The sequence below is a fragment of the Spinacia oleracea genome, chromosome 3, assembly GCF_020520425.1.
Source record: "Spinacia oleracea cultivar Varoflay chromosome 3, BTI_SOV_V1, whole genome shotgun sequence".
In the NCBI taxonomy this organism is placed as follows: domain Eukaryota; kingdom Viridiplantae; phylum Streptophyta; class Magnoliopsida; order Caryophyllales; family Amaranthaceae; genus Spinacia; species Spinacia oleracea.
In genome coordinates, this window is record NC_079489.1 from 113,409,508 (window position 1) to 113,434,107 (window position 24,600).

Sequence of the window (24,600 nt, forward strand, 5' to 3'; positions counted from 1 at the left end):
GTGTGGCTTGTTGGGCGATGGCCTGGCTTCGTGCTGGGCCTTCGTCTAGCGAGCCTCGTCCGATGCTAATTCGTACGATACGCTTTCGATTAAATTCCCGATTTCGGAATTTATTTCCGATACGAACAATATTTAATATTTCCGATTCCGGAATTTATTTCCGTTTCGAACAAATATTTACGATTCTGACAATATTTCCGTTTCCGGCAATATTTCCGATTCCGGCAATATTTCCATTTCCGATAATATTTTCCGATACGTACCATGTTTCCGTTTCCGGCAATATCATCGTTTCCGGAGTATTCATTTCTTGCCTGTGACGATCTCAGCTCCCACTGAAACCAAGATCCGTCGATTCCGAATATCCATAGATGGAGTATTTAATGCCATTAAATACTTGATCCGTTTACGTACTATTTGTGTGACCCTACGGGTTCAGTCAAGAGTAAGCTGTGGATTAATATCATTAATTCCACTTGAACTGAAGCGGCCTCTAGCTAGGCATTCAGCTCACTTGATCTCACTGAATTATTAACTTGTTAATTAATACTGAACCGCATTTATTAGACTTAACATTGAATGCATACTTGGACCAAGGGCATTATTTCCTTCAGTTTTGAATTTACAAAGTAAATGTTCTGAATTAACAAAGTAGATGTTCTGAATTCACAAACTAAACGTTCTGAATTCCTAAACTAAATTTTATGAGTTCCCAAACTAAATGTTCTGCATTCCTAAGATAAATGTTCTGAATTCCCTAACTAAATGTTCTGAATTGACAGATGCACATAAAAGAGCAAACACACATGCAAGTAACAAACGCAATACACATAACTACACCCAACACATAATTGAAGACATCATAATTGACAATAGCTTCGGTTTTTCCATCAAAGTGAGCTTTAGTTTCTTCCCTGTAACATATGAAACAAATTTAGTTATGTTTTAAATAATGTATATATTATATTAAAAACAATATAAGTTATATTGTTCTAACCAATGAAGCTATATGTTCCAACTAGTGAAGCAACTTGTTCTAACAAGAGAAGCAACATGTTCTAACAAGAGAAGCTATATGTTCTTTGAATTTATATGTTCTAACAAGTGAAGTTCTATGTTCTGTACATTATTCCTATATGTTCTAATCAGTTAAGCTACATGTTCTAAGTAGTTAAGCTATATGTTCTAACAATTGAATTTATACGTTCTAAACTTTCAGTTAATAGAAAATCAGATATTCTGAGTTGAGCAACTTGAATCTAGCCTTTAGTATCTTCACTTAAAAGGATTACATTCACAAACATATTACTAGGAGAGGCATAAACATGTTCACAAAAGAGCCAACAAGCTAATTGTAAGGGTATCTCCATACCTGGGCTCAAAATCAGCTATTAAGAATGTAAAAACAGAGAAGTGTTCGACCTGAAGTGTATCATGGATAACAGAAAAGACAAGCAAAAAATAATGATAGTGGGAAGTTTAGTTGTACAACTAACGGGAATTTTTTTTTTAACGGTTCAAGAAGAGTTGATCGATGATTCAATTCATCATGATAATCCCTGTCAACTGTGATTCTGAAGATCAGTATATCACTCAAATAACGTAATAGGTTCTATACCAAAGATCATTTTTCATTCAAAACTGAAAAATATTAAACAACCTTATACATTAAAATCACAACATAAACTATCATCCACTCATCATCTAAATTATAAAAGCCCCTTTACCATGCCTACAAGTTCATGGAAGAATATCAAACTACCAGAACCATAAAACACCCCTAATGTTCAATTATGCATCGATCAAAAAGCAGACATATTCTATGTTATCTCGATCTTCCATCACCAATGCACTACAAGAGGCGGGCGGGGGGGGGGGGGTGGAATTTAGTCACCAATGTATTTGTTCTGAATAGTGACCTTTCATGTTCTACATTCTTAACCTTCATGTTCTAAAGTATTGAAAGCATAAAATATTACCTAGTATTGCTCATGATGTCGTTCAAAAGTGACGCGGGACAGTTTGCTCCGTTGTTTTGGTGCGAATATTCTCATTTTATCTGTTTAAAAATTCAGAACATATAACTCTTACTTTTAGAACATCATAAAATATCAAAAATTAGTAAAATATTTTAAAATTCTCAATTCTCAAATTAATTTAAAAATTCAGAAAATATATTCTTATCAAAAGTACTTAAAATTCAGAAAATTTGGAACATAAAATTCGCGAAGTCTCTAGAAACATCCACAAATTCACAAGCCAAAAATTCCGAAAATAAATACAAAATTTCAGAAATTAATAAATATATTTAGCAAAAATTAAAGCATCAGATACTTACTCAGTTGTATCTTCTGGAATTGTTGCTGCTTTGTTGTATTTTTGTTTAGCTTAAAATTAAAATTTAACAAAAATTAACTACAATTAATGTATAAAGACAAAGAAAGTAGTTCGAAATTTGTGTATTTTGCTTACCTCCGTCGTTCGTATTGTTTTTCTGCTCCAGTCATCTTCAATTGAAAATATTAGGTTAAAATTAGGGAAAATTGTAGAAGGAGAGAAGAAATATACAACAATTGAGTTTGAATTTACCTTAAATTAACAATTCACCGATGATGAAAGAGGTTGATCGGTTGTTTTTGGAGCTGCAATGGCGGTTTTGTCGAGAGGAGAGAGAAAATTGCGAGAGAAAAGAGAGAAAATTGTGTGAAAGAAGAGAGTCACGTACGAGAGAGTGAAGAGGGAGGTTTTAGAGAGAGAAAGTGGGTGGGGTTTAATGAAAGAAATGTGGGCTTTAATTAGGAAGGCGGATGGGTTTGCTCATCATTTAATCCTAGCCATTAGATTGAATCTAATCCTACGGATTAGATTCGTTCTCATATATAGTAGTATACTCACATAGGGACCTATTTTCACAGGATCCCTTCCCTATATATATATATATATATATATATATATATATATATATATAAGGTTTAGGCTCACGTGAGAAGTGTTATTATGGTGAGAAAGATGAGAAGCAACCACGACCGTCCGATCACCTTAATCTGACGGAGCACATTTGATGCGCGAAACTAATGGCAATTTTTATAATTTAAAATGTAATCAGTTTTCAAGTCACAACTTATCACGTGGTCCGTGTATCCGTCTGATTACATGTTAGGTATTTCCGTCTCTTTCTCTTTCTCTACAATATACCCAAAAAGTAGAGATACATTGAGTTTCATCTAGAGATACATTGAGTTCTCATTAGAGATACATTGAGTTCTCACTAGAGATACATTCAGTTGGTATTCGAGATACATTGATAAATAATTACAAGTACATTGAGTTGTCAAGTACAGATACATCAATAGTCTACATTAAATGCTTCCTCTAAATGACAACCATGGATGAGTGCTTAGAGGAGGAAAAAATATGGAGAGAAAAATAGTGGAGCTCACAACAAAATCATCAATGAGATTTAAATTATATTAGCCTACTGATTTTAATTTTCCAATCAAATAGAAAATTATAGAGCTCGGACATGGCGATGAACACAACTACCACAACATATAAATTTCAATTAAAAAAATTGAATTGAAAGAGATGATATGTAATTTACAATTTTACATGTTGTCTTCATTATATTACAATTCGATATTTTGCAGTATGTGTTAATGAGATTGGGTGAAGGGAGGATGAGAGAAAGGGGAAAATAAGAACTTCGGAAAGAATACATAAAGGTATTAAAAAGATGATGATAGAGTTGCTGCGAAATAATACGAGAACTTCCAAGTTCCAACAAGAGCATCATCAAGTAGCTAGCGTGGTAGGTGAAAAAGTAGAAGTTAATCGTGTACGTGTGTTTCTTAATCGAGTGGCCTATAATGCTTTTCACCCTTCTCACATTAAGAGCACTTCTCACCGGATCCCGACCCTATATATATATATCTGACGGCTGAGATTTAATTCCGTCCAACTCCCATAATGGCAACATGGTAAAAAAATCAAACTTGCTGGAAAATATAACTAAAAAAGTTAGAACATCTTTCTCTCTCCTCAAACAGATTTCCCCCCCAAATTCTCTCTTTCTTAAACTCTCACGTTTCTCTCTCCTAAGTTCACCAAATGAAAGCCAAATTTCTTCCAGATTCTTACAATTTCTCGCAAATTTTGTTGAATAGTTCATATTCTTGCTTAAAATCTGTAGCATTCAAAGAACTCACCGAAAAACACAAAAAAATTCATGATGTAAAAACCCTACAAATCTCAATTTCGATTTTCTAATGGATCGAAGTGAGAAAGTGGCGAAATCTACAGAAAGAACTTGCGGACAAAGAAGGTTAGTAGTTTGGAGTTGTATTAGCCATTATAAGTTGTTAATTTGATTAAATTTTTAAATTTCGAATTTTCAATCAATTGGATATTGCAGATTGAATAGGTATATTGCGGCATTGTGGAGCCATGGTTGTTCCAGTTGAAGAATATATTCAAGGTATTCATCAATCTACTTTGCAAGTGACTGATATTCTAGTTAGTTGACAGAATTTTGGCGATAATTATCTCTAATTTTAAGTTAAATGTTATGTTCTAGTAGTTTTTTGATGCAAAATTTGAGTTCTAATTGTAAATTCATATACAGATCAGCTGACCTGAGTGTGACCAACCAGATACACTAAAGTACTATTTTTCATCTAAATTAGTTTAGTTTTTCTGAATATTTCAATATTCTGAAGATATCTGACTATAAACGGCGATGTTGATATTTTTGGATTAGATATATGATCTATTTTATTAGCTTAGGTTCTGATTAATGGTTTATCTAAACTAAAAAATATGATGTTCCAAAAGGAGTAATATGTTCTTATTTTTATTTTGTAAAAGACATTGACATTATGCGAAAGGTTAATGTTAAGAAGCAGTATACTATTTAATATATACACCTACTTAGAAAATAAGAAAACAAGAAATATTAGAATATATGAAATATGGTTTTAGAACATATGTAACAAGTTTTAGAACATAAGTAATGAGTTATAGAACATATGCCATAAGTTTCAGAACATATGGAATGAGTATTAGAACATATGGCTTAAGGTTTAGAACACATGGCTTAATTTTCTTTTTTAGTTTGCTCTATGAGTTGTCCATTCCTGATGGAGCCAAAGATTCGTTTGTTCTTTTGGAGCAATTTAGAAGGTGGACCATGGTGCACATAGAGCATAGTGCACCTTAAGAACACTAGTATATAATTGAAAGAACATCTGGTTACGAGAAAAGAACATTAGTATTTTTTTATTTAGGTTTTTAATAAATAATAAAATAATATATTATTTTTATAACAAAAAAGTGAAATATTATATCGCATGTTTTTTTGCTGTAGTATCATGTTCTTTTGCTTATGTACATATGTTCTTTTGGTGCACCATGCTCTATGTGCACCACGGTCCATAGTCCACGGATTATTCTTTTGGTTTAGGGATATAATGGACTAAATTAAAATGGCTTTCAAAATCTCTTTGCTTCCTCTCCATGAAGTAGAAGATGGTCATCCCGTTATCGTTTATGGTCAAATTAAAACAACCTCTTTGCAATCGTAGGGGTAAGCCCCCTTACTCGGCTTGTTGCGGGAGCATGTTTGAAGGCAATGAGGTAACAATTTATTAATTATTTCAAATATTGAGTACTATTTCATCATCACAAATTATTTAGAACATGAAGTTTCATTTTTTAGAACATGAAAGTTACATTTTAGAACGTTTATTTTTACTGATTAGGAACAATTAGTTTGTGGCTTATATTCAGACTTATGGTTCTCTTTGGTACTTGGTTCCATATTTAATTGTATTTCCATATTGTAGTCGTGTGAAATTGAATTGAAAGGGTTAGTGTTCGCTTGACTTTGTCGAGAATATCAAGATATCATTCCTCAATATTTTTTTTAAATCTAAATAGAACTTATATGTAATCCACTACTTCCTTGATTTCTTATAAAATCCTTTCTCAGCTTTAAGTTCTTGTTTATGGGGGATCTCAGTCACTACTCTGTATTTTGTAAGAATATAGTTATAATCTTTACTCTCCAACACAGGCTGCATTGAATGCTCTTTGGAACGTTGTTGGTGCAAACAGAACTGAAACAACATATTGCTAAGAGGGGGAGATGAAGAAATCCTTTAGCGCTTGATTTATGAAATTGCATCCAAGACTCAAAAACAGACATCATCAGTGAGTAATCTCTTGAGCCTTTTCTGTATAAAAGAATTTCTTCTAGATGTTACACTATGATTGGAGGCGATTAGCAACAACACAATATTTGAGACGTGCATACAATCTATTGAGGTGTTTCTGTTAAATTTATGAGTTATCGTTTAAAACAATATAACAAGATGTTGTCATAAGTTTAGAATACAAGGAGTATGATTTAGAACATATGTCATGACTTTTAGAACATACGCCATAAGTTTTAGAACATGTGTCATAAGTTTTAGAACATGTGTCATAAGTTTTAGAATATATGCCATAAGTTTTGATATCATCTTGATACGTTTGACCTGGGACTCCAGGAACAAACCCACTCTTAATTCTGTAAGGTGTAGCATTTAGTCTGTCTGGAAACTGCTTCCACTCTCCACCAGAAACTTCATCTGGAGAACTTGTTTCATGGTAGGGAGGTTATGCATGCCTACATCTTCTTACACCTGTCATGTACAAGCCAAACAAGACTCTAAATTCAGTTGTTGCATTATATCTAGTAGCCTATGTTACTCGGAATTTTCATTTGAATAAACAACACGGAAGAGCAGAAAGCAAAGAAATCTACCAGATATCAGTAGCATATTGTGGATCACACATTGTAGCACGAGAAACTCGTTCCCTGCAATTTTCTCTTTTTCTCCAAATAGCAATTTCACCCTTCTGAGATTTCTTCTCCCAGCACAGAAGTTCAGCAATCTCCTCAAGTTTCCTTTGTTCTTCTTGAAGCTCTTCCTTGGGGCGCTGCCAAGCTTCATAACTGTTTTCCCAATTGATGGGTGGACCCGAGGGTATCCAGTAGCCCCCCGGTCTAAGGACTCTATCAACTTCCACAAGTTTTAGAACATGTGTCATAAGTTTTAGAACATGTGCCATAGGTTTTAGAACATTTATCACAAATTTTATCCAACAAAAATTGTTTACTTTTTGTAAAGTTTGCACTTAATTTCAGGAGATTATTATGTTTTTATTTATTACGGTTTAAAATTATATAACAAGATGCCATTAGTTTAGAACACAAGGCTTAATATTTAGAACACAAAGCTTGAGAATTAGAACATACATAGATGATGGAGTGTGTCGATAATATAAGATATTACAAGGCAGTTTTTGAGTTCAAGACATGAATTGGATGCGTAAGGTGCAAAGACGGAAAGCGCTACAGAAAGATGAATGAAATAATTTTTAGAACATATGTAACAAGTTTTAGAACAACACACTCAAGCTTTTAGAACGTGGACTCAAAAAGGTTTAGCAGATGTCTACTGTTTGACATTAAACTTGTGCTAGAATGTTGGGGAAGAAGACTCTGCAGAAGTACACAACTGGTTCTGCAGGTGTAGTCTGATTTACAGACTTCTGATATGTGCAGATTGGTTGTGCTGTTAGAGTGTTTGTAGGCTGTTTTATTTTGTTACAGTCTGCTGCTATGATTTGTTCGTTGCAGCTGCTACTTCTGTGTTGTTGGCTGCTGCTGTGTTTCTGCAAGGTGTAGTGTAAGTGTGTTTTTTGCTGCAGCTTCTGCTTTCTGTTGTCGTGTTGTTCTTGCTGTATGTAGGTTGTTTCAAGTGTAGATTTTCTTCTGTTTTCCCAGCAGTAGCTTACGTGTTCTGCTGCAGTTTACTAGTTGTGTTGTTTTGTTATGGTTGCAATCTGTGCACCCTTTTCTGTTGTTTGTTGTTTCTTTCCTTGATTTCTGCTGTTTTTTCCACCTTTTGGTAATAAAGTGGAGAATGATTTACCTTGCTAAGCCATTGGAGGGTATGTTTTAAAGTTTAGAACATATGCCACATTATTTAGAACAAAAGTTAAACTTTTTAGAACATGGTCTAAGAAAGACTTTTAAGAAAATGGAAACTCCAGATACCTACACTACTACAAAAATAGGAATATAGAGCTGTTAAAATAGACTTTATAAAGCGCCTTAGAGGCGCTCTCCAACCCAACGCTTTATAAAGTTTATAAAACGGTTGGAAGAGGCGCTTTATATGTCTGATCATATATGACGTTGGTTTGAGAAAGGCCCTCTATATACCCTTCTAAAAATCAATTCATTGAGAAGGAATATAGAGCGCTTGTCATAGGTAACAGTTAAATAAGCATTGAACTACGTAACTGTTGTTGTAGATAGGCGCTTTGTATGCTACCCCGTTTCAATCAGTATACAAAGCGCCTGTTATAGACAACCATTCTCTATTTCCTGCTCTTTTTAAAAAAAAAAAAAAAAAAAATTACAATAATTCCCTTGCGGGAAAAAAAAATCTCCATTATTTTGCAAAATTATTACGCCAATCCCCATTTTGACCATTTGTTTATTGAAATAATGTTGTAAGAATTATAAAATTGTCAAAATAATATCCAAAGTAAGGTAACAACAAACATATCATTATATTCCAATTGCATCCAACTATAACTTTGTTTACAAAAAAAACGAACTACAAGATCTTACAATTAGCAACTACATATAACATCAAAACTCAATTACATGATGAAAACCCAGAAAGAAAAAAAAAAGACGATGATCACTTCTCTCTTATCTCAAATCCAAGTCTTGAATCTTCAGCTCTTTATCACTTCTGCATTTTTGCACCAAAACAAACAAAATAATTAGAAAAAAAAGTTATAAAAGGAACCAAAGTGTTAGAAAATCTATGCGACCAATTTTTTTGAAGCAAGGAACTAATCGATTATATACACATCTTCTCATTTCTTTAATGGGCTTGCTATAACAACATTAAAAAAAAGATAAAATATAATAGAAACTTGGGATCTGTTTATATACTAGGAACCGAAAAATTAAACTAGATTTATACTTTATATTTTAAAGCAAAAATTAAAATGTAGATCTAATTAAAAAAAGGCATAATACAAAAGTTAAAAAATTGGTTGGAAGAGGTGGAGAAAACAAGAACCTGATTATTTGACAGAGAAAACAAGGCCTCGATCATCCGGCTATGGGGAATCTAAGATGAATTAGATGGAGCTTTAAAGCAATACCAATAAAAGTAACTCATCATTTATAAAATAGACAAACCGAATTGAAAAACAAAATCTTGTTCAGTATAAACACATAACCATCCGAATCATGAATATGCTATGTATTTACCAAGATTCAAACTAAGTGATTCAGATCTTCAATCAATTAAACATAAGACTCCATAGAAAATTAATACAGGTAAATATACAACATACACCCGTAAATTTCAAATACAAAATTGAAGTAGAAAGATAAGAGAAGGAGAATTAGAGAAGACAAAAATGAATAATTAGAGGAGGTGTGAAGGAGGCGGTTAAAGAGAAAGGGTTAGATTAGGTTTTTAAAGGGTGAAATTGATGAAAGTAGAGAGAATTGAGGGTTAGGTCTATGAATTCGATTTGTGGAAGTCGTTGAGTAGTGAGTATATAAAACGCTTGGGTCTCCTACTAGATTTCTATCCCTTTTCTAAAATAATTTTTTTTTAAAATTAAATTTGATATTAAGAATATAAAACAGTGGGGTATGGCAACCGTATTTCCCCTTATTACTTATATGACAGTGTTGTGAGATAAGCGTTTTATATCCCTCAGCAAAACAGTTAAGACACTCTACCGCTCTCTATTCAGCGCTACGTATTCTCATATTTGTAGTAGTGCTAACTAAGAAATATGGGGATACAACTCAAGGAACCACCGTCTGAAGATAATCAGTAGGATATGCTTCAATAACATACTGGTTATCTATATACTGGCGTCTCCTGTTTGAATCAAAATTACAAATACAATTTGACTCATTCAACTCCTTCGTCTCTCCCCCATCTGTGGAAATGGAGAGACTAAAGTAGGTGTCTTAATTTCGTACCCTCAGATTTTAGTGTCACATTTGTCATCATACAAGAGTTTTTCAAAGATTTTATCTCAAATCGAACCTAACTAGATGTATTTCTTGATTTCTTCAGGGGTAGTAGTAAGTTTGGCTTTCATTGCTGGTTCTATAGTAGCAACTAGAATTTTTTTGGAGTTTATGATGCACAAGTTTAATGTAAGAAACACTGTTTAGAACATAAGAAGCACTATTTGGAACGCCAGCTTTTTTTTAGAACATATGAAGCAAGTTTTAGAAGGCATGAAATTTGAAAAATATTAACCATTTTTAGTTGTTACTTTTGTAAAGTTAGTTTTTGGAGTAAGTAACCCTTATTTTAGCTTTCTCCATCATAGTCTGCTCATCCTGCTTAGTATTTGATCATGCAGTTTGATGCTTCTAACTATGAATTTTTTGATGATGCTAGGACTGCACTGTGGCTAGGTTTGTTGTTTGCTTTCTTATCGGTCCTTGGCAGTACCTCTGGGATTCTTCAAGGAGTTATGTCCATGACTAAATCGTAAGTTGTTTCTACCTAATTGTTTTATGAGATTCAATATCAGTTTCTGACTTGGTGATTACTTCAAAGTGGGAAAGTATGAGAAGAATCGTCACACCTCAGTGTGATAAGTCAGCACCATGTTCACCACTCCTAAAAAAGAAACTATCATGTTCTGTTGATGCTGTTTGTCGAAAAGGGCTTCCAATTTTCTTAAGCTTCTTCTTGACTATAGTAATAAGTCTATATTCCCCAATCAGCACCTGTGATTAGCTTCTGATCGAGCAGTTCGTTTTGTCTCAAGTAATTCATTAAGAATTTGAACCGTGCTGGACCTTTTAGCATTGTTTAATTTCATTCGAGATTATATCTCCTTCGTTCTTTCTTCAACTCTACCCTCCAACGACATCACTTTAAATTTTGCATCCATTTTCGATGCACGTATTCTTGTATGTTCACCAGCTAGATTATTTTTCTCCCTCTATATGTTCTCAATCTGCCTCCCTGCTTTCTCAAATATGGGCCAGTCTTTCCATGTAGATTTTCTGAATATCACTTTTTTCCTTTAAAGCATTTGCTGCTTCTGCTCGAGTTATCAGCTACTTCAACAACTCTCTTGGATTCAGTATCAGCTCTACATCTCTCTTGTAACTCATCAATCATCATGAATTCAGGTTGATACTTCTCTTCCAGATATTTTTTCCTGCTCAAGTATCTTCGACTGTCTCATATGATTGTGATATCGCATTTACAGCTTCCAACTTATCTTCGAGCACCTTAATATTATGCAAAAAGTTGATGTTAAATTTCTGTTTTAATTAGTTTATGGATAATTTACTATTATTGTCATTCAAAAATATATAACAAGATTTCATAATAAAATGGAAGTAAGATTTAGAACACAAGGGTAGAGATTTAGAACACATGGCTAAGAACACAAGGCTTGAGATTTAAAATTTACTGTTAATTGTTGATGCTGGGAATGCCATATGGCTCTCTTAAGATGAACTGTCAATTTGTGCTACATGTTTTATTTTCACTTGTTACATTTCATTGGAATTTATGTTGCTCTTATTCTCCTATGTGTATTTCCCTGCCTGTATGTTGTATGTTGCGTATCTGAGTATCTCACTCCTCAAGGCCTACTCGTGGTCTCAATTGTTCTAACACAAAGGTATGAGAACATATGCAGATTTATTGTATGAATTAAAACATATATAATGAGTTTAAGAACATATGCAGATTTATTGTATGAATTAAAACATATATAATGAGTTTAAGAACATATGCCATGAGTTTTAGAACATACGTATTAAGTTTTAGAACATGTGGCATAAGTTTTAGAACACATAGTTTAAGTTTTAGAACATATGCGAATTTATTGTAATATTGTCTTCTAACCTTAGTATTTTCAAATAAATATTGTCTTATAGACTTTAGATAATACAAATCAATTTTTAGAACATCAGCAAGATTATAAGAAAATTCGTAAAACACATATTAATATGTTTAGAATTAGAAGGAAAGTCTCTTTTTGGCTTTAGAACATTAAAACGTGCAATAATATTTAGAATATGGACTAGACAAGGCTAGGAACATGGAGTTTGACTTATATATGAATTAATTCAAAAGAACTCAAGTAGTAATAGCTGTTTAGGATTTTTATTTACTTTTATTTATTCTATTGAAAAACAACTAACCTACTAGCTCAATAGGTAGAGCTATGTGCAAATGCACAAAAGATGTGGGTTCGAATCCCACCTAGGTTAATCATGTAAGTTTAGAACATATGCCACAATATTTGGAACAAAAGTTCAACTTTTTAGAACATGAACTAAAAGAGACTTTAAATATTTTTAAAGTGAGAATATTCCGGTCAAATCTAAGTAGTTATGTTAATAAACAACTTTTTAAAAAATGTTCTTTCACGTAATTGAGCAAAGCTCGATTAACTACATGTTTGACTCTTTAAGCTCGAATTATCTTGATAAGCTCATATTACCAACTAAGATCAAACAAACTAAATTTGGGTTGGGCTACACGATTGCAGCCACTGGTAATAGAAACACATGCTACACTATTTAAAACAATCTTTATTTGTATCTAAAAATATGTTTAATTTTAGAACATACGCTACACTATTTAGAACAACCGTTCAATGTTTTAAAACATGGATGTAAGAGTTTAATGTTTTAAACACGGTTTGGGAGAACCATTGTCTATTGTACATATCATACCTTCTTGACTAACCATTGTCTTTTAGTTGACAAAAAATTTAACTCGTAATTATTCCAGCCTATGTAGGAGTCGAACCTACACCCATGTGCATGACACATTGCTCTGCCATTTTGAGCTAATAGGCTTTAAAAAACATTTAAGAATAAAAAAGAATTTATGTTTCAGGAAGTTCCATTTACAAAGACACTCAAAACAGATACATAAACCTTTAGAACATATGCCACAATAATTAGAACATATGGAACAATAATTTAAAACATTTGCAACAATAATCTAAAACATAAGATCATATGATATAGAAATACAAGTTGTACTTATCTGCAATTTCAGCTCCTACGATGTTGGTTTGACTGCCTTGGTAAAGGATATTGATTGCCAAATAATTACGGGGTTTGCTGAACTCTTCCACCCGGATAGACAAGTTTTGACTAGGGATGATGGCAATGGGTCCAAGACCCGACCCAAATCCGGTTGGACCCGGTCCATTTTTAAGGGTCATCTTTTCTTGTTGCATCTCAAGATCTTCCAACTAGCATGAGGACCCTCTCCCGTGTCACGTAGAAAGCATACCCAGCTCATTGCAGTTGCAAGCTCTTGAAGCTCATCCAAGACAGAAATCGAATCTCGTACATAAAACGAGGCTTCTGATCTCAGTATACAATCCATTTCAAGCATGATAGTATATATATATATATATATATATATATATATATATATATATATATATATAAATACATATTGCATCTGCACAAAGAGAAGCGAAGAGGAACAATAATATTATCCTGTTTGTGTTTCCCCAACTTCTCTAACCGTACTAAATGTCACCAATAAGGGGCAAGGGACACATGTACTGATAGAATTCCGACCTTTTCCTCTCAGGGGAAAAGAGACCAGATGCATGCATTAGGTCATGTGTCCGCGGGTAAGTATCGGATACCTCACACCTGAATCACAGATCACAAGCATCACAAGAAGTCAGTCATATGACCATCACTTTCGAAAAGTAAGGACTTATAAAATCATAATATACTCTGTTAACATAAAGTTGAGGTTGCAGCACTTCTTAATGTTACTCAAAGAGTCTAAGGATTAAAGAGGAAACGTACCAGTCATCTATAACTCCCAGGATACCACGATAGGCAAGGTATTGTACCCGCTGTTGAGACCACAATAACTTAACAAAAGGTGAAAGCCACGGAGGCATTGGAAAGTTATGCTCAAGAAATGACAAACATATTGAGATGTCATGGTAATAAGATTGGACTGACAGACAAAAGGAATATGGAGGATGCCATTGACCATACCATTCATTGGTTAAATTGGAATTATCTCGATAGAGCTCGAAAGCATTTGTAAGCCCATCGTCACAAAGATTCCGGAGCAGCAAAGACAAGATGCTATTAAGGCTACTGTCCCAAAAATTGAGATCAGCAGTGACAGCGAGTTAGTACGGTTAGGAGCTTCCTAAAACAAGCTTCTGGTACGTTGATACTTTGTTGGTAGTACAGGTTACTCTTGGAACAAGTTTTTGTGCATGACGAATATTGTGTTGGGATATGACTCTAAAGCTAAGAGTTTAACTTATGTTTAGCTGTAATTCCTTTTGGTTTCTTTACAAATATGACTGTTAAGCATGAAAGCAGTTATTGTATGCATTTTTTCTCGATACAGCTAGATGAGATGCTCATGCAGTTTCTCAGCAAGGTTTTATTGCATTAATACTACTTCATATTTGAAAAAAGTACAAATTCCAGCATCACAAAGTATTTAGTGCATAAAATATTCTATAAAACAATTATAGAACATAGGCAGCTATTTTTTAGAACATGAGAAACAAGTATTTAGAACATTATACTCGTGACATATATTAACGAGAAATTTTACCCATGATGCAGCAAAAATATAAGTTAATGAGTGTCAAGCGAAAGAGTGACATCCTGCAAAACAATAAACGAATAAAAGAAAAAGTTTATTCAAATAAAAGTTAACAATAAAACTAAATCATGTGTCTATTAATAAGTGTACTTGTTCTAAACACAGTTAATAATTATCACAAAAAAGTTTAGAACATATGTCATGCTATTTAGAACAGTAGAGTTAACGTTTAGAACATGGACTCAAAAAGGATTGTTCAGATTGTTGAAATTGTGTCTATTTCAGAACTTTTGAGCTTAACTATCCAAATTCAAATTAACATATATACTCAACCATATAACTAAAATCAATTAAAAGACATACTATATTACAACTTAGCATAAAGTACAAGGAACACACAAATAGAAAATGCACCATTAACGATCAAGAGAAACAAAAACTTTAGATAACAATTGAGCTTTACATACACATACTAAAAGAAACTTATGAAATCTAGATTTCCTGCTTTGGAGGACCCTTCCACTTGAAATTGTGTGCATATTCCTTAGGCTGCAATGAGGGGATGCATAACACGTAAGTGTCATTATTCATTCAGGTAAATGACAAGAATGTTTTATATGAACTACTCTTATATTTTAACTGATGGTTTGTTATGAGAAACACATGAGGAGCAATATGGAAATAAAACTAACAAGAAAACAAACCATTCCCTTCTCTATACTTTACTACTGGATGTTTTAAATTTCAGGACTTCAGAAAGGTAAAGCAGACTACACCACAATTAAAACAAGTTCTATTGAAGTGACCTTGTGGTTGTAGTCAATGTGTTTTTGAGTTAACACAAAAGAGAAGTACGTAATTAGTTCGAGAAAGAGATCGAATTGCGCAAAATCAAAAGATTTAGAACATATGCAATACAATTTAGAACACAAACGTAAGCATTTTAGAACATGTGAATAAACTTCTCAACTTCCACTTTTGATTTTCCACAAATTTCACTAGAAAAGTCTCATCTTCCTCTTTGTAAAAGGACTCGGTCCCTTTATAAACTGACAACTAGGAGATTTGAGTCCAATTAAACAAGAAAGATAGGACCCGAAACTACTGAGTTGTTACTAATGTTCTGTTAAATATTAATCAAACAATTTTTGTTTTACTTATACTTCGTAGAATAGAACCTTAGAGTAATCAAAATGACAGTACACTTCAACCACATATCATCACTCATATAGACAACAAGTAAAATAACAAACTTGAAATTGGCACTGATTCAAAAACGTCAATGAATCGATTTAACTTGAATACTGGAAGGAGTCGAAGGACAAGCTATTAACTATTAGAAAAATAAAACAAATTTAAATAAAAAAAATATAGAAATCTAGAAGTTATTCAATCAGATTATAATCCGAATTGAATAAACAAATTAAGTCAAACACATAAATCAACAAAATACATGTAATTACAAAATTGAAAACTAAACCAAAATTTGGAACCATACCTTCGAAATAATCCTAAAAAAACACGAAATCTGGAAAAATCGGTGAAGATAATCAATTATATTATGTCAAATATCATAAATTTTAACGAAATTGATGAAAAAATTAGGGTAAAAATGGGCGAAATTATAGCACGAAATTTAGAGGAAAAACCAAAACTGAAATCGAAACTTTTGATTGAACCTAAATAGCACGAATTACTAGAGTTTTTGATACAAAATTCACAGAATTTGATGAAGATCAATGCCATGGGTTAGGTCGAGAACGAGTAGGGGAGAGAGGGGAGCACCTGCGAAAATTTTAGAGAGAGAAACAAATTATGCGTCAGTAGAAACTACCGAGATTTTAGTTCACAAAATTAAGCAAATGCCATTAGTCATACTATTGAAGTGTTCTTACGGGAGCCTTTTTCTATATATATATATATATATATATATATATATATATATATATATATATATAGAGGATCTGGTGAGAACCACCCCTTAAGATGAGAACTGAGAACTCAGCCGTCGATCAAACTAATCCAACGGTCGAAGATCTACCCGACCAAGCGAAAATATTATGGGTATTGAAAATATTAAGGGTAGATTAGTAATTTTCTCGCGTTGAATGACCTCTCCCACTCTCCCAATTTTTAGAATCTCTTTCTCTCTCTTCCTCTCTCCTCTCCTGCGAACGCTCTCTCTCTCTCTCTCTCAACTCCTCCGCCATTTTCGATCTCTCTCCTCCGTTCTTTATGTCTCTTCTGCAAACATTAATTTGTAAATCCAATTCCTTCATCGTTCTTGAAAATCAGTAATTTGGTAAGTTTTTTCTCTGTTAATATTGTATATTTTCTTCAATTAATCTTTCCATTGAAATTTATGCATTTGATTCAATCTTTCGAGTTCATTTTCAAGTAAAATGAATATCAACAGTACATATCAAATGCATTCTAGTAGGTACTGTTGTCGAATATCTCTAGAAGTTCACTGAGGCATGGAGCTAAGACAACATTGTAGTTGTTTCTATGGCAATCCTCATATGGACAGGCCAAGTGAGTGTTCCACACATTGCTTGCTCACCATTAAAGTAATCATCCATTGTACCATTGGAAACATATTCATAGACAAGGAGGAGTTCTCTGCTTCGACGTGAAGTGCACCCATAAAGGGTTACCAGATTCTGATGACTTAGACAGGCAAGAATTTCAATCTCATTAATGTACAGTTCAAGCTGCCTGCAGTTTTTCTCATATAGGCGCTTCACTGCAACTTCCCTCCCATTCTATGAGTTTCCCTGATCAAAATCTAGCAGTGTAAGACATGATAACTGGAGGCGAAATAAGGAGCTGCATACAGCTTAAAAGCTTGTAAATAATTGTGTTTCCTTTTGCGTCTGTGATCAGGATGGTTGTGTTTCCTTTTGCGTCTGTATTGGTTCAGTTTAGTTGGCTGAAGGTAGTTTATGTAAGTTGGTGGATGGGAGTCTGATCAGTAGTGCTATTATGCTGTGGATTGTGAAGGCCTGATTACTTGGGGTGGGTGTTAGCAGCATCTTACTACATAATTGTGTGGAGTTAGTGATGCTAATTTTTCTGTTGATACTGGTCTGAAGTCATAGTTTGAGTTGATGTATTACTAAAGTTGACTTGTTGACTTTGGTGATGTAGGATTGTGTTGACGAATTAATTACTCTTACTCTATGGTCAGGTAACACTATCCTACTAGCTCAATTGGTAGGTATTGTGTTAATGCACAAAAGATGTGGGTTCGAATCCCACGTAGGTTCATCTTTATTTTTTCTATTGTTTTATTTACTTGAAAACCTTTACTTTGGCCTCCATATACTCCAATACTCGAAGTTTCTATGTTGTACAAGTACTTTTTGAAAAAAAAATTGATTTACTTTTGAGATTTTTTAATTTACTTTTGAGTTAATATTATTTACTTTTGATTTTTAAAATTTTATGCTCCTCTTGTTTTTGTAGCAGTCTGGTTTGTTGATATTTCAGCATGCTCTCATTTCAGTTGTGGGTCGTCGCTGCAGTGGGAAGAGTTGTAGATGATGGAGTAGCGTAGACGCGTAATGCAAGACTAGATGGGAGTGGGAGACTTGGTTGTTAACAAAAAAAATGTAGGGGTGTGGTAAATCACCTCGATAGATTGCATTTCTTTTTCTGTAATGGTTGTACTCAAATGGAACGTGACACAATGGCTTATTTGCAGCTTTAGTAGGTATAACTGCATAAGGGACTTGAACGAGGTTGATCTCATCATGGCTAACCTCTTTGCTATTGAAACCATAATGTTGGGGACATGAACATCACACAACTTTTGTAGTACAGTTGAGAATAGAAATAATAGGAGTAGCTACAACATATGACAGTCAGCAGTCTAGGTTCGTGTTTACTTTTTATATTATTTTATTTACTTATAATTGAAAAACCTTTACTTTAACCTATATACTCCAATAATCATAGTTTTCTATTTCTATTTACTTTTTGTATTGTTTTATTTACTTTTAAGTTGAAAACCTTTACTTTGACATCCGACCATATATTTCTTTCTTATAGTTTGTTTCATATTGTAGAGAGATGAAAGTCTTGCTCGATCATTTGCCACTTTGAACTATTTGATTGTAATAAGTTTTTGAGATTTTCTGATTAACTTCTAAGATTTTTAGATACTTTTGAGTTATTATGATTTACTTTTGAAATACTTTGATTTACTTTTGACATGCTTTGATTTACTTTTGAGTTTTTTTTTAATTGTACTTTTAGAGACAACCTATGTAGGAATCTAACCTACATTCCCTATGCGTTTGCATAGTGCTCTACCAGTTGAGCTAATAGGTTTAAGCACACCCAAAATATTCAACTCCAACTTATCATATATGGGTGAATATTGGTTAACCTTGTGAATCACTGCGAGACATCAGCCGCAAAAGCATAGAGACATATCGTTTAGAATATTTACTTTTAAGTTTAATTAATCTACTTTTACTAATTATTTATTTACTTTTGAGGTTAACTAAGTGAGACGCAGACAACACAACAGGCAACAGGTGTCCCTGTTGCCAGCAAGAACAATAGCTAGTACAAGAGCCACCAACAACAACTAATTGGTTTATAGGTAAAATCAGAATAAACTCTCAAAGTCAGAGAAGGAACTCAATCGAGAATTAACATAAACATAAAACACAAATGTATTAAGTCTCAATATGTATCAACTACATTAGATGATATATTGTTTTCACACAAAATCAGTGTGACAACATAACACAAAAATGAAATACCAGAATCAGTCATCTAATCTCTAAAAGCTAATTTGATGATTTGAGCATCATAAAACCAATGAATTAAAGTAATTTACAGGCTTCATGTTATCAGGTACCAAACAATATATAAACTAAAACTAACAGATATGACCATTTATCCAAATATGTAAAATCATTTTCTCCCAACTAGACCATAAGTCTTCTAAGTTTTTTCTCCCTCAGCTGTTGAGTAAGATTAATCACACTCTTCAATTTATATTCGACACAACTTAGGTGCAATTCTTGACTAAAATTTCTCTTTCAAAAGAAGTTCTCAGAAGATTATTAAGAGACTTGTTTGAAATGAAATAATTACTAGAATAATTAACATTCCTGGGTTATAGATGCTTAGAACCAAGCAACTTAACGAGTGCCATCATCGGTAATCCCTAGAGCACGGATTAGTACTAACCTAAAATATATGCCCCTCGAGAATGAGGTTTGAGGTATGTTCCTTGGCAGGCTGTTATTACATAAGCATTTACTTTTGAGTCGAATTGATTTACTTTTTCTACAGTTCTATCGATTTTTAAAAATAAGAGGGAAAAAACACTTCAGATTCTGATTGATTTACTTTCACTAAATTTCTATCAACTTCAAAAAATGATAGAAGTGCCGCACAAAAAAATTAACGGATTTTTCATGAAATGCCCCTGAGGTTTGTGTTAATGCACCAAATACCCTTAAACTTTCCAAAATGCACCAAATACCCCCGAGATTTAGTATAAATACACAAAATGCCCACAAGGCTAACGGACGTTAAGTTCCCGTTAGCGTATGTTTACATTTTTGCCCTTAATAAACTGTTTTCTTTATTTATCCTAACATTAACCCTTAATTATATTAATTAACCCTTAATTACATTAATTAACCTTTAATTATATTAATTAACCTTAATTACATTAACTAATCCTTAATTAAATTAATTAATCTTTAATTAAATTAATTAACTATTGTCTGAAAAAATCAATTACCCCAAAAAAATTTGGATTCTCCATTCCAACCTTGTTGTTGCCTTTGTTCTGTCTCCTCAAGTCAAACCCCTAATTCCTCTCTCTCCATTATCAACACCAACCATAGCTCCATCCTTGCAACCACCTCCATCCTCACAGAATCAACGAATTAGAGGAGAGAGAATGCAGCCATGCCGCCACCACCAAACCCCACCACCGCCACGCCACCACCATCAAACCCCACTCCCCCTTCCTCACCGGCGGCGTTTCCCTCCCCTCCCCCACCTTACCCACTGCTGTCGCCACCACCAAACCCGCGTTTCCCTCCCCCTCACTTCCCCCACCTTCCTCATTCCCCACTGCCGCCGCCACCAAACTCCACTTCGCCTTCCTCGCCGGCGTCGTTTCCCTTCCCCTCACTTCCCCCTACGTTACGGTCAAGGCAACTAGCAACAATGGTTGATTAAAATCCCCCATTACTGATTTGGGGATCAATTTTTTGGGATCTGGATTTTGAGAGAGGAAAATCGATGTATGTGTTTGTCTGGCGGTGGCGGTGGCGGTGGCGGTGTGGGGTGGTGGTGGTGAGGAAGAGAAGGGGTTAGCATGGCGGTGTGTGGTGGTGGTGAGGAAGAGAAAAGCTGTCATGGTGCTTCCAACCCAGAAAAATTGGCTGCCATTTTTAACAGGGAAGAAGGAAGGGGGGAGAGAGAAAAACAAATGAAAAAAGAAGAAATTAAAAGGAAAAGAGAAAAATTAAATTAAATTAAAGTTAAAGTTAACGGATAAGTTAACGGAGTTAACGGAAAATAGTCATTTTGGGCATTTTGTATATTTATATTAAACCTTAGGGGTATTTGGTGCATTTTGGAAAGTTTAGGGGTATTTGGTGCATTAACACAAACCTCAGGGGCATTTCATGAAAAATCCGAAAAATTAACAGCAGACTACAGAAGCAAAAACAAAACCATTAAGTCATCTGATTTTCTAGAGATTTAGGTTTACTTTTAGAGAGGTTTAGTTTACTTCTATACAGATTTAGTTTACCTTTTGAGCATTTTTAATTACTTTATCATTTATGTCACAACACTATCTTAATCATCAACTATGAGTCTAGTTGTCAAATAGAAGTTTTTCTCAAACTCACACCAAAATTCACGGCAATTAGAGCGTAAAAGACACTCGACAAAATTGACTAAAACTCACTAAATTCAGAATTATAATCATAAGAAAGTTTGAGTTTAAGCATATTCTACAAATACCTGATTATGTTAAGCTTGATTTTATCATAATCAAGAAAATAATTGAGCGTAGCAGACGAAATTTGAAGTAATTTCACCTAATCAAACAAGTAGTTTTCGAATTGCCGCACAATAACGAACTCAAAGATAGAAATTGCAGTAACATGCACTTTAGGAATTGTGATTTCTTAAATTATTAAAGTGTAATTGTAACTAAAGATCAAAGATTACCTGATTTTTCGGACGAACTTTCTGGAATTTGAGAGTTGAAATTAATCCTTTTTCTGGAGGTAGAGAGACAGACTGAGATTTTTAGGGGAAGGAGAGAGAAAGATATAAGAGCAACTCCAATGGTTTAATTAAGGGACTAGCTTGCAATTTATTAAACTTCCTAGCAAGTAGCTTAACCATGGGAGCAAAATAAGGAAATTCGCTCCAGCGGAGCAAATTCGCTCAACAAAGCTAATTTGCTTGGAAATTTTACTAAAATCCAAAAATCATCTTCCAAAAAGCGCGTGACAGTGACGTGTGAGAAATTATGTTGGTCGTGTGTGTCAGGCGCCTCATTTCTGTATGCATGCAAAAAATAAAGCACATTAATTTTCTAACTATTATTTCTATTATTTTTGTATTTATGTGTATGTTGACAATGATGAATGTTGAAGTTGTCAGTGAGTAGGTCTATAGCTTTATTTAGGTCTAGCACTCTAGTTTGGGAGCACCGCCACCAAGTATACATAACTAGGACTATAGGCTATAGCTATAGGTCTTTACTCATTAAAATAATAGTTGAAATTTTAGAGTACTTTTACTTTACATATTATAATATTAGTTGAGATTTTTCAGCTTTTGTTTTTACCCTTTCCCTCATCGTCTGCAATTTTTTGAACTAGTCAATTGTATATATCTTACTTGAACTAGTCAATTGTAACAATATCTACTAAATAATCTCATATATTTGGTATATATCTTACTTTTAGTTTTTTCTTATACAAAAAAATTGTTAGTTTGCTGCACATTAATCAGTACAAATAGGCTCAATGCACGCATTAATTAAGTAACCCATTCTCTTCCATATTTTTCAATGGACCATGAAGATTCATATAACCAATACTACAATTATTTAGGAAATTCCCAAAACATTGATAATCAAAACCCTCAAACACCACCTCCAAATTTCTCAAATCCCCAAACATCTTCAATCCGTCCAACTCCTTATAATTATCCATTAATGGATGTTAATCGGCATCATGAAAATCCTTACATGCATACAAGTCCCCCGTATCCACCAAACACTCAAATGAATTATAACTTTGGCTATTATAATCCTCAAATGGTTAGGCCAGGTTATAATCTTCGTCCTTTAAATTTAACCGAATCCTTTATAAGTCACGAAAATATAAGAAGGGACAGCGTCGAAGGCTCAAGCATGCAAGAAGAGTCTCTAACTCCTAGGTTAGGTGACGAATCTCAATCTTCTCAAAATGAGCCGACTCAGAGGAGACTAGTAATCAAGCCAACAACAAAAACATTAAGTTGAAGTGGAGCCAAATAAAAGATGTTGATTTATGTAAAAGTTGGATTACCATTTCGAAAGATCCAATAAAAGAAAACGACCAAACTAAGGAATTGTATTGGAAGAATATTGTTGAATACTACAACACGTGGAAACGAGAAGATCCAGTTGTACCCGTTGATAAAGCTTCCAACCACTGGTTCAAAATGAGTGCTGATGTTAACAGGTTTAATGGATGCTACATAATGGTAAAAGATAGTCATCCAAGCGGTCATAATGAAGATGATATTATTAACAAGGTGTTGGAGCTTTATACGAGTCGTAATGAAAAGAAAAAAAAAGTTTTCTTATCTACATGCTTGGCAAGTACTTAGAAACGATCCAAAATGGAAAGAATTTGTAAAGAAAGAGGGTGTCCCGTCAAAGAGAACACAAACTGAAGACGTGGAAGTGTTAGATAAACGTCCTATAGGTCAGAAGGCAGCTAAAGAAGCAGCAAGAAAGAGGGTCCATAAGAAGGATAATGAAATTGTTTCTGATACATGGACTAAATTTGAAGACTTAGCTAACAAGAGACTATCACTAATAGAGGACCACATCCGCCAAAGTGATTACGAGTTATTATGCAAGGATACTTCAAACATGGATGAACGAGTTAAGAAAAATCATGAACAAGTATGTGAAAGGTTAAGAGCTAAGTATGGAATGTCTTAATAATTGAATATGGAGTATGTAATTTGCATAACTTATGTCATGTTTTAGACTTTTTTAAGGTTTATCAATGTTTTTCCTATGTTTTTTTTTTTTGGTAAGCTTAATTTTGATCAAGAAATATAACTCAAAAAGACAATAAGACTTGGTCGAGTTTATTTTACATTTTTCTGATGTTTATGTTATTTTTTTTATGTTTTTGATTTATTACGAGCAAACTTTTAAGTTGTATTGTAGTTGAGAATAGTCAATATTAAGAATAAATTATGCTTTCAATCTATAGTATAAACAACTTTTGAATTTGTAGATTGTAGATAATGAGTCTCAACTTATAACTTTTGTCAACGGATCTACAACACTTGGTTATTCGAAATCAATCAGCAATTCAAGACTATAAAAAACTAAAATTGGATTTTTGTGGTGATTTAAGTTTTGTGCACTAGTGTTTTAATCCAACAAGAGGTGAATTTTGTCTTGTGTGCATTAAAAGAATTACTCCAAGTTGTGCGGTGATCTCTTCTTGGCTTTGTGTGCATTAAGAGAATTTTGTCTTGTGTGCATTAAAAGATTTACTCCAAATGCTTCTTTTTTTTTCTTTTTTTTTCATGATTCTTGTCTTCATTTTCTTTCTTCGGTTGAGGAGTTCCCATCAGTTGGAATCAATTACCTTGAAACCCGCGAGATATTGAAGACCAA

The 24,600-nt window shown here is 33.6% G+C and overlaps 1 protein-coding gene and 3 long non-coding RNA genes across 8 annotated transcripts; 2 read left to right on the forward strand and 2 right to left on the reverse strand.

Annotated features, from left to right (window-relative positions):
- Positions 1 to 4,037: 4,037 nt before the first annotated feature.
- Positions 4,038 to 14,451, forward strand: LOC110792032 (uncharacterized). 5 transcript variants are annotated; one of them, XR_008930900.1, is made up of 6 exons: positions 4,044 to 4,321; positions 4,412 to 4,474; positions 5,518 to 5,631; positions 6,071 to 6,207; positions 10,503 to 10,595; positions 11,146 to 14,451. It is a non-coding gene; the product is annotated as an uncharacterized lncRNA (long non-coding RNA). The 5 variants fall into 5 exon arrangements; XR_002534277.2 differs by having other exon boundaries at positions 5,580 to 5,631; XR_002534279.2 differs by lacking the exon at positions 5,518 to 5,631 and having other exon boundaries at positions 4,038 to 4,321.
- Positions 8,365 to 9,663, reverse strand: LOC130470476 (uncharacterized). The gene is made up of 2 exons (XR_008930902.1): positions 9,147 to 9,663; positions 8,365 to 8,810 (listed from the first exon to the last, which is right to left on the reverse strand). It is a non-coding gene; the product is annotated as an uncharacterized lncRNA (long non-coding RNA).
- A 571-nt stretch (positions 14,452 to 15,022) lies between the features above and the next one.
- Positions 15,023 to 22,138, reverse strand: LOC110792033 (uncharacterized). Its single transcript, XR_008930901.1, has 3 exons — positions 21,909 to 22,138; positions 16,186 to 16,472; positions 15,023 to 15,236 (listed from the first exon to the last, which is right to left on the reverse strand). It is a non-coding gene; the product is annotated as an uncharacterized lncRNA (long non-coding RNA).
- A 623-nt stretch (positions 22,139 to 22,761) lies between these two features.
- Positions 22,762 to 23,907, forward strand: LOC110792036 (uncharacterized). The gene is made up of 3 exons (XM_056839525.1): positions 22,762 to 23,132; positions 23,255 to 23,492; positions 23,599 to 23,907. Exons 1-3 carry the CDS (start codon positions 22,762 to 22,764, stop codon positions 23,905 to 23,907), a joined length of 918 nt encoding a protein of 305 aa, XP_056695503.1.
- The last annotated feature ends 693 nt before the right edge of the window (positions 23,908 to 24,600 follow it).

Excerpts from the sequence above, each read along its gene's own strand:
- LOC110792036 (XM_056839525.1), top strand. The coding sequence starts at position 22,762 with ATGGACCATGAAGATTCATATAACCAATACTACAATTATTTAGGAAAT. Across the intron at positions 23,133-23,254 it reads GAAGAGTCTCTAACTCCTAG|TTGGATTACCATTTCGAAAG; the intron begins GTTAGGTGACGA and ends TTTATGTAAAAG. Across the intron at positions 23,493-23,598 it reads AAGATGATATTATTAACAAG|AAAGAGGGTGTCCCGTCAAA; the intron begins GTGTTGGAGCTT and ends GAATTTGTAAAG.